Source organism: Chlamydomonas reinhardtii, chromosome 16 (genome assembly GCF_000002595.2).
Source record: "Chlamydomonas reinhardtii strain CC-503 cw92 mt+ chromosome 16, whole genome shotgun sequence".
Taxonomy (NCBI): Eukaryota; Viridiplantae; Chlorophyta; class Chlorophyceae; order Chlamydomonadales; family Chlamydomonadaceae; genus Chlamydomonas; species Chlamydomonas reinhardtii.
The window spans coordinates 6,781,001-6,790,418 of record NC_057019.1 but is presented as its reverse complement, the minus strand read 5'-3'; the positions used below and the strand labels follow the sequence as shown (position 1 = coordinate 6,790,418).

The window sequence follows — 9,418 nt, the reverse complement described above, 5'->3', positions numbered from 1 at the left end:
CAGAATTGCCTAAAACCGCCGGCAGGTCCCGTTGGGACTCCGCGCGCTCAGCTGCACGCGTGCCTGGATCGATTGTGTCCAGTATCCACAATTTGACGTGGAAGGCCGCCATTTCGTCCACGGTGCGAACCGTCGGGCGAACTGGTGCGGCATGAAGTACGCTGCGAACCCGCGAGTAGTCATTCACTCCCTTCGGCCTGAAAATTTTGGGGACACCGCAGGGTGCAGCTTCTCACGTGACGAGCAGCGTGCAGCCCGCTTGCAATGATTATCAAATACCGATAGGCGTCACAGTCTACTATAGTTCGCTCACGCTGTTCATGTATGTGCGGCTGCATTAACATTAACTCAGTCGATGACTACTTGGTTTCACGGCTGGCTTGAGGAATTCCCTCGGCAGCGTTGACCTCAGCAAGACCGGCGCCATGAATCGGCCTCTTGAGCTCGAGTCGCCTCGCCTTCCATTGCGAAGGGGCCAGACAGCTCCCTTGAGTCCACTTGCACCGGCTGAAGAGTCCAGCCCGCGGCGGGACTTGAGCAGTGACCTTGAGCGACTCGGGGGCTCGCCATCGCCAGACTCGCACCGGCGCACAAAGCTGCCATGGGGCCTGAAGCTCAAAGGATTCTTCTCCAAGCTCAGCCTTCGGAGCCCGTCATCTACAAAGGTCGCGAGTGAGCCCACTTCGCCGGTTGGGGTGGTGCCGGGGTCCGTTGGGCGGCTTTTGGGAGCACAGCACGACGCGCGCGCGTGCCGCAGCCCTGGCGCACCCAGCCGGGAGTCGCGAGTCACCTCAGATTGCTCAGGCGATGACAGCGGGCGTTTGATTGTGCTGGATGGCTCACCAGCGGGCGATTCTACCTTCATGTTTGCACGGCGCTCGTCGAGCTTCAGCCCCAGCTTGCCGCCTACGGCGGGCCCGCTGCCGCAACCCCAGCAGCGTCGGCTCCTGCCGCCACGCCGCAACCCCCTCAGCCCTCTCAGCGCCACCAACACGCCGCAAGGATCATGGGATGGTCGTGGAGGCGCTGCCCTGGCGTCACCAACAGCGGCAGGCACGAGTGCCAGCGGGCCTCTCGCGTCGGCGGTGGCGGGGCGCCCCGCAGTAACCGTGGGAACCGCCAGGCCGCAACAGCCGCCGCACCAGTCGCACCTGGCGGTGTCGCTGGCGCGCTCAATCGCCGGCTCCCAAAACTCCGTACCCGCACTGCTGACAGCAGAGCCAACAAGCCCGTTGGCATGGCCGCATGCCTTCCAGCGGACGAGCGCGGGACCGCCGTCAATCCTGGAATCCGCATCCTCGGCAGCCGCCGGTCCTGCTCGGCACAATGCAGCCGCCAACCGCATGTGGCGCGAGCCCCCATCCACATCAGAGCACCGCTCCCACAGCAGCAACCTGGAAACCCTGGGCTCGGCGCTGACTGCAATGAGGGCAGCAGCGGGCTCTGGCCAGCCTGCAGCAGCAGCAGCCGGCACGACTGCTACTGCGTTGGACGCCACGGCCGAGCACGGCGATAATGCGTTCACCAGCAGGCGCGCGCGCAGCAGCGACTGCAACCCCGCAGCCGTGTCTGCTAGCGCTCCAGGGGCCGCAGGGGCATCGCTGCTGCTTGCTGTGTCTCCTGCGCTGCCGCCCTCCATGTCGCGGCCGGTGTGGTCGGTGGAGGACTACAGCATCTCCAGGCGCCTCTACAAGGGCAGCTCCTCGGCCGTGTACAAGGTGCGTGGACGTGTGTGTGTGTGTGTGTGTGTGTGTGTGTGTGTGTGTGTGTGTGTGTGTGTGTGTGTGTGTCAACGTGGCCAACCATGGGCACGCCAAGGGTGCTAGCGCGAGGGTCATCCACTGCTTGCCTTGTGGTTTTCACACTTTGACTGTCCTCGGCCCACAAACAGGCCATCTGTACCCGCTCTGGCCTGCCCGTGGCCCTGAAAGTGTACTTCCTCAACCGCCTGCCCAGCAACTGCCTCCACATGTGAGCCACTGTTTCGTTTCCTTACTCATCTTGTGCTTATGGGCGCGGCCATCGGAGCAGCCGTTCTTACGGCATGCATCGCCCGCCTTTAAGCAATTGGCCTAAGTGATTTCCCTTCCAACACAACGTGTGCCATGCCACGTCACGTCGTGTGCACGAGCAGGCTCAAACGTGAAATCCAGATCCACACCAGCCTCGTCCACAAACACGTGGCACGTCTGTACGGCGCTTTCTTGGTACGAGCAAGGGCTTGCGGGTTCAGCTGGTGGAAGCTAGGCGGTTAGCATGCAAGATGGCCTCACATGCCTCTTCTGCGCCTGACTCCTGGTGCCCCTGTCCCCGCGATTTCAAAGGCTGAGTGCCTTTCCTCACTTGAGTATGTTCTGCTCATGCGCCCGACACGCATGTGCACGCGCCTGCAGGAGCGCGGCGCGCCCGGCAGCAGCGCCCCCAGCACCAAGGTGGTCCTGGTGCAGGAGTACGCCACACGCGGGGACATGTTTGACGTGAAGCAGAAGCTGGGCGGCCGCATCAAGCCTGCACAGGTATGGTCATTGTGGTCGTGACAAACAGGGCGAGCACTAGAAGACGCGTGCGAGTGCGTGTTAGCACACATGACTCCCCAGCGAAGTGTACTGTTCCATGCGACCATGTGTCCATGCTCCGTGTCCCTCACTACCTCTTGCTCTCCCGTGCGGCCTCATGCAGGTTGCGTCCCTCATCATGAAGCCGCTGCTGGAGGCGCTGACCTACATGCACTCACACGGCATCTTGCACCGAGACATCAAGGTGTGTGCGGCGGATGAATACCGTACAGCCCCCTTGCAGGCCCCTGGGCCCCCCGGTCGAGGCGCGCGGATGTGTGGCGCCATGTAGCAGCCGTGGCAAGAGTTTCCGTGGATATCCCCAGCAGGGACGGCCCTGCTGCACGCCCCCTTGCGGCCCCAATGCCGTGCCGCCCTTTCCACTACTATGGCACGCATGCCAACCCGGTTCTTTGTCTACCCCAGTATTCCGGCCCCTACATGCTGCTTCCGCAGCCTGCCAATGTGCTGTTCACCACCGACTGGCGGCTGCTTGTGGCGGACTTCGGCGTGTCCATCAACCTGCACCACGAGCGGGCGGTCACGCGCGCCGGCACGGAGGGCTACATGGCTCCCGAGGTGGAGCGCTGCCCGCTCAAGGCCGAGCCGCAGGAGAACAAGGACAAGCCGCAGCTGGCGTACTCGACTGCGGTGGACATCTGGGCGGTGGGGTGCATGGCGTACGAGCTCATGGTGGGCTTCCCGCCAGCGATCGCGCCGCAGCGGCAGCACGCGCCAGCGGGAGCTGGCCCCACGGGCGCACAAAACGCAGACGGGGGCCCGGGCTGTGGAGTGCACACACAGCTCTCGGTGCAGTTCCCCGCAACGGTCCCACAGGATGCCCGGGACTTCATCTGCGCCGCCGTAGCTCCGGACCCTCGCACAAGGCCCACTGCCGCGCAGCTGCTGGCGTCGGCGTGGCTGCAAGGCCGGGAGGACGCCACGGACGCGGGCACGGACGCGGGGGTTGCTGGTGACCCCTGACGGCACCGCGAGTTTCTATATCTCTATCTTATCGTGGCATGACATGGCATAGAATCTGCAGTCAGGAGCTCAGCAAAGAACCTGTTGCATGCAATGGTATCATCGGCGAGCATTGGCGAGCACTTCATTGCACAGTGCATGGCATGTTTGTTCTGGGTGTGCAACTGTGCACTGGTGGGAAGGATACCAGGTTGATGTAGTCGTACAAGCACATGGCCTTCCGTCCAGGCGTCGTGGGTTCCTTGCATGCACCATTTGCGTTCAGGCGCCGTGGGCTCAGCCCCACTATGAGAAAGGGGCAAGTAGTTGAGTGGCCTTTCCTTTGTCCGACTATTCCAATGCTCCCGCATTACTTAAGTTGACGTGTCGCTCGTCACTGTGTCCTTACCGCATGACGTCTTGCTTTCTTTATGTTGATGGCCGCGCACGTAGAGCACATTGGGCCCAGGCCCCGCCTGCGTGAGCCTGATGCGGTTGTGCTGCCTTGCAGCTGCTTGGGCTCACACGTGCGCCGCTGCCCAGGGTTTCGGACCGAAAGCAGAGGAGGTAAATAAGGAGTGGCACAGTACAAAAGCAAAGAATAAGGTAGCTCTCAATGTTTGGTCTTGGCACGGAGTTCATGAAGTACCTGTAAGCACGGCTTGACTGAATCAACGTCTGTGCGCGCGTGCGTGCGTGGGTGTGCAGTGTATGATGGTCTATGTGTTGCATCCCTGGTGTGTGGGGTGTGCAATACATGATGGTCTATACGGCACATATGTCACAACGACAGCGCTCTTTGCGCTTGAATTATCTGGTTACTCAATACTCATGCGTTCGTTCTGCTTGTTTGCGCCCAAGCCTCAACGACGTCGTGTTTTAGCCTTCTCCCATACGCATTTATAGTTCATCTTCGTGGTTGCGAGTTGCGGTATGTAAAAAGTTCGATCTTGGCATCGTTGGCTCAGGTCTCCCGCTAACTACGCGCACCTGTTCACGCCTGTACGTGCAGTTGGGCCAGGGTGGATGGGCCGTTTCTATTTGTGCCGTGTTAATTACAAGTGATGATTTTAAGTGCAGAAGCAAGGGCACGTTGCCATGGCGATGCTCATCCATGAAGGGCGCGCCCCATCAGTCGTGTGAAGGGGATTCATCGTTTGGGACGCGTGCCGCGTGCCTAGAAGCCAGGGCTTTGAGCCCTTGACCCAAAGGTGCAATGCATAAGCTTGCCATGCCGTTATCATAAAGTGTTATATGTTGTTCTTTTCTTCTGCGGCCCAACGGCGAGTGCAGCCGTTGCGGCAACGCCAAGGCCACCAAGTCCATGTGCGGTAAGGGCGCGCTTGGTGCGCGGCTTCTTCGTGCGGTGCAACTTGCGGTACTGCAAGCCCGACCGCAAGAATTGAGTGTGCGATGGTGTGGTGTGTGATGAGCTGATGGGGGCACGATGGTGGCACAGGGGCCTTGGCGAACCGCAGTCTGGGTTTCCGGGGGGGGACGAGGGGGTCGGGGGAAACGAGAGGGTGAGGGGGTGGGGAACTTGTCCTAAATGCCTGTCACGGCGCGCCCGCACGTACTCAACAATTTACATAGCTAGTGTTTGCGATAGCAAGGCAGTCGTTGACAGCAGCGGTTGCGACGTTTCCTGTCGCGCGGTTGATTTGAGTCCAACTGGCTAGGGCCGCTTGCAGAAATGGACATATAAAAGATGGCGACGAGTTTGCATTACAGTAATCGCGGCGGCCGCGCGGACTTGGTTGTTGGTTCCCCCCCCCCTGCCCGTGCTCCCAATCAAACGGCACACTTTATTTTACATAAAAGGCCTCGCCCAAGCTTTCTATGATATCATGCTGTGATAACCATATGCTTCACACATAGCGCTGTATAGAAGCACAAATTTTGCAAGCAGCGCTCAGGTGAAGCAATACGTTTGTTGAAGGGCTTCGACTCCAAGCCAGAGTGCAGAAATGTCAATTGAAGGCGCATTTCGGCGCTTGCAAAGCTCACCATTAGACAGCCCAGGGACAAACAGCGCCAGCGACGCTGCCAGCCCACGCGCTAAATCGCACAAGTCCCTATGGCACCAGATAAAGAGAAAGCTCGCTCCTGCAAAGACACAATCCTCCTCAAATCTTTCATACCTGGGGCGTCAAGCTCGTGCAAACAGCGGTGTTGCAGTACCGACCGAATCGGTTGCGGCGCCGCGCCTATGTGCGAGCCCGCTGCTACCCACGAGCAACCTCGCGCCCAATAGCTGGCTTCTGGAAAGCGCGCCTTGCCATCTCTCAACACCTCAGTCGCCCGTCGCGGTCTCCGCCACGGTCTGTACCATCGGCCCCATCACGACGCAGCAGGATCGCCAAATCGACGCACCCGCCGGCGGCCGCCAGGCCTGGCCGCTCAGCAGCGACTTCGTGCCCCTGGTGAACGGCAGCCTGGACAACAGCCCGCCATCAGGATCCAGCACCCCGCTGTCAAAGTTTGCGGGTGGTCCGCTTGCGCGCCTGGTGGCGGCAAGCAAGCCACACGCCGCCGCGCCCCAGCGCGCGCTGAGCCAAGACTCCGCAGGCCTCTGTGCCTCTGAGACCAGCGAGCAGCCCGTGTCGGCGCTGCTGCTACCCGATGCTCGCGCGGAGGCTCCCGTCGTGCCCGCACCGGCGCCGGCGACCGCCGCCGCCGCCCAGTCCAAGCTGCTTGCGGTGTCTCCCGCGCTGCCGTCCGCCATGTCGCGGCTGGTGTGGTCGTTGGAGGATTACAGCATCTCCAGGCGCCTCTACAAGGGCAGCTCGTCATCTGTGTACAAGGTGTGTTGGCGTCGTAAGAGCTGTGGCTTTTCAGGACGGGCTTTTGCCGTCTTATGTTGTTTCTGCATCAGCTCTCCCGCCAGCACGACACTTCCAGGTGTTCTCTGACGCGGGGTATTGCCCACAGGCCACCTGCCTGTACAGTGGATTGCCTGTGGCGCTCAAGGTCTATTTTCTGGACCGAATCGCCTCGAACGTCGTGCACATGTGAGCTCGTCACTGTGTTGGCCGTTGGGGGTCTTGCGTGTGCTGGCCCGGTTAGTGAGTACGGACGTTGAGGTTGCTTGCAGCTCCTCGTACATGCTGATGACATAGCTGCCGCTGTGTATTGCCGTGGGGGTGCACTTACTTGCTTGCAACACGCGCGGACGTGCAGGCTGCGCCGCGAAATTGAGATCCACGTGTCAATGCTGCACCCCAACATCCTGCGACTCCATTCGGCCTTCCTGGTGGGTACGACAGGGCCGGGTGGGCGGACGGGTGGGCGCATGGGTGGGCGGATGGGTGGGTGCCTAGGCCGCAACCTGTGTTGTGTGTTTGGCCCCAGCCATCAAGTGTGCGGTGTGTTGGGTTCTACATCCAGCAACGGCGTCCTGCAACGTTGCCGGCAAGCGGTCAAGCAGCGCCATACACTCGCACAGTCGCCCTACAATGCCGTATTCCTGCTCCATGTTATGTTGCTCACCCGAAACACCGTGGCCCAAACCGTGTGGCACTTTCCCAGCCATCACGCACCGAGTCCAAACACCACAGCATTCACCCTTGCTTCCCTTGCTCACATGGGCCCCGCCCAAACCCAACCAACCACGCACGTGCACACAGGACGACAAGGATAGGCTGGTGCTGGTGCAGGAGTACGCGGCGCGTGGCGACTTGTACGGCGTCGCCAAGCGTCTGGGTGGCCGCATGCAACCTGACCAGGTCGCACATTTCGTGATGCGTCCCTTCCTGGAGGCGCTGAGCTACCTGCACTCGCGCGGCATCTGCCACCGCGACATCAAGGTGTGTGTCCTTGCATGCGCGTGGGATGGTGCTGGGAGCTGGTGCTGCGTGCTGCTAGCTGTGAGTGGGCGCAGCACGTGCGTGCGTGTGGAGCTCCGAATACTGTTGCTGACCGTGCGCATGCCCTGCCCCGCCTTGCCGCCGGTTCCCTATCTCTGCAGCCCGAGAACGTGCTTTTCACCACCGACTGGCGGCTGCTTGTGGCGGACTTCGGCGTGTCCATCAACCTGCACCACGAGCGGGCGGTCACGCGCGCCGGCACGGAGGGCTACATGGCTCCCGAGGTGGAGCGCTGCCCGCTCAAGGCCGAGCCGCAGGAGAACAAGGACAAGCCGCAGCTGGCGTACTCGACTGCGGTGGACATCTGGGCGGTGGGCTGCATGGCGTACGAGCTCATGGTGGGCTTCCCGCCAGCAATCGCGCGGGCGCAGCAGGACTCACAGCAGGCCGCGGCCGCGGGCAGCGTTGGCGGCTTCGTCGTTTGTGAGATGACCGCAGCGGCGCTGCACTTCCCCGCGTCTGTGCCGCCCGCGGCGCGCGCTTGGATTCAAGCAAGCCTGTTGCCCGACCCTGCGGACCGCCCCACAGCCCTTGACCTCAAGCAAGCGCCCTGGTTGGCTGCTGCTGCGGCCGCGGTCCAGGAGGCAAAGCAACGGCCGGCGAACAAGGCTGGGAGTCCGCCTTCCCACGGTGCGGCAGGTGTGACTGCGGATATCTGCAGCAGCAGTGCGGCGGTGGTTGCATGAGAGGACGCATCTACGACATGGCAACTCGCTTTTTGCGGGTTTGGCGGCTCGGGTGCCACACCACTACTGCTTTGGTTGGATGCCTGCTTGAGAGTGTCATACTATCTTTTTATACAGAACGCAAATGCGAGATGAATAAATCGTATGCTGTAAATCTTGTAGCAGTGTTCTTGTCCCACGCCAGTCGTACTCGCCACGGTAGTTGCATGATGTTATAGTCTTGGCTAGCAGCATAATGGCATGGCCCCTTCGCCGTCCTGTGCTTTACTGATGAGCTTAGCACGTGCGCGTGTATCCCTTGCCAATAGAATCTCGCCGGCACGTGGCGGTCTGCCAGGCGCGTGGTGGCTCGTAAGGCTTTGGCCACTTGCTCCGTTGTGCCTTGGTGACCGCGCGCGGACGTGTACAAAGCGGACACAAACAATGCGAGGGCGTGAGGAAAGAGCAAGATGTGCGTCGCGCGCGAGTGTATGGGCGGGTTGCTTATTAGGCGGATAGGCTTGGGGCGCAGGGAGCAGGGAGAGGCAGTGAGGGTCGGAGTGCATTCCGTATTTCAGTAAATGCGCATTGCTTTGGAATTCTGGTTATAGAGCTTGAACGGTCAGCTGATATTAGCTGGTGAGAGGGTATGGCGGAGAGGGTGTGTCGATTTAGGGAACTGGCTTGGGGAGCTACGCATATTGCGCGGCAGCGTCAGGACAGCTACCAGAGGGCACGTACGTGTGTTATACGGGGTTTAGGGTATGGAAGGTGAGAGCGGCAGTCGTGCTTCCGGGTGACAGTCCACCTATAGATGGACGTCTATTGGGCAGCATGTGAGGCTGGTAAGAACCGGCATGAAGGCAGGACTGCGGGACCCCGGTTTTACCGGCTGTGGGCAGGGTGGCCAGCTAGCTGTCCCTGCGGGGGACAGACGAGTCAAAGTGGCTCGGTGGTGGCAAGGCGACAAGCCATCAGGTGATCAGGTGGTGAACACGTGCAAAACTTAACAACTGATTACGGTATGACGACAGACTCGTTTGGTGAACGAGTGTTAGGGCATAGGTCGCTGTTAGTTGTCTGCTGGACCGCCCGCGACGCTGATAGCAGTACAATAAGTGTGGGACTTCATCATTTGTAGGCGTTATTGGGTCACCCCGGCTTTGGCCTCCGGTTTTCACGCGGCAGGAAGGGCATGCAAAAGATTGTGCGCATCACCTTGTAACCACACACGATAATTACGGTCACGAATGTCGTGCATTGGTTTACGGTATACCATGTTCGCAACTTAGCATGCATAGATGCATGACGTGCGTGCATGTTTGGTTGGGGTGAGCTGGCGGTCTGGATGCGATTGGACAGGGTAAGG

At 60.6% G+C, this 9,418-nt stretch overlaps 2 protein-coding genes across 2 annotated transcripts; both read left to right on the top strand.

Moving 5' to 3' along the window:
* The first annotated feature begins 91 nt into the window (after positions 1–91).
* Positions 92–5,337, top strand: CHLRE_16g674291v5 (uncharacterized protein). The gene is made up of 6 exons (XM_043071239.1): positions 92–1,718; positions 1,892–1,971; positions 2,135–2,207; positions 2,394–2,516; positions 2,680–2,760; positions 3,012–5,337. The coding sequence occupies exons 1-6, from the start codon at positions 864–866 to the stop codon at positions 3,537–3,539; spliced, it is 1,740 nt and encodes a 579-aa protein (XP_042916193.1). The 5' UTR covers positions 92–863; the 3' UTR covers positions 3,540–5,337.
* Positions 5,338–5,391: 54 nt separating this feature from the next.
* On the top strand, positions 5,392–9,286 carry CHLRE_16g674179v5 (uncharacterized protein). The gene is made up of 6 exons (XM_043071238.1): positions 5,392–5,742; positions 5,816–6,322; positions 6,450–6,529; positions 6,699–6,771; positions 7,145–7,324; positions 7,486–9,286. Exons 1-6 carry the CDS (start codon positions 5,728–5,730, stop codon positions 8,068–8,070), a joined length of 1,440 nt encoding a protein of 479 aa, XP_042916192.1. The 5' UTR covers positions 5,392–5,727; the 3' UTR covers positions 8,071–9,286.
* The last annotated feature ends 132 nt before the right edge of the window (positions 9,287–9,418 follow it).

Coding starts and splice junctions, on each gene's coding strand:
- CHLRE_16g674179v5 (XM_043071238.1), top strand. Junction 6,323..6,449: donor GCTCGTCATCTGTGTACAAG/GTGTGTTGGCGT, acceptor TATTGCCCACAG/GCCACCTGCCTGTACAGTGG. Junction 6,530..6,698: donor GCCTCGAACGTCGTGCACAT/GTGAGCTCGTCA, acceptor GCGGACGTGCAG/GCTGCGCCGCGAAATTGAGA.
- CHLRE_16g674291v5 (XM_043071239.1), top strand. CDS start 864: ATGTTTGCACGGCGCTCGTCGAGCTTCAGCCCCAGCTTGCCGCCTACG. Junction 1,972..2,134: donor CCCAGCAACTGCCTCCACAT/GTGAGCCACTGT, acceptor GTGCACGAGCAG/GCTCAAACGTGAAATCCAGA. Junction 2,208..2,393: donor GTCTGTACGGCGCTTTCTTG/GTACGAGCAAGG, acceptor ACGCGCCTGCAG/GAGCGCGGCGCGCCCGGCAG.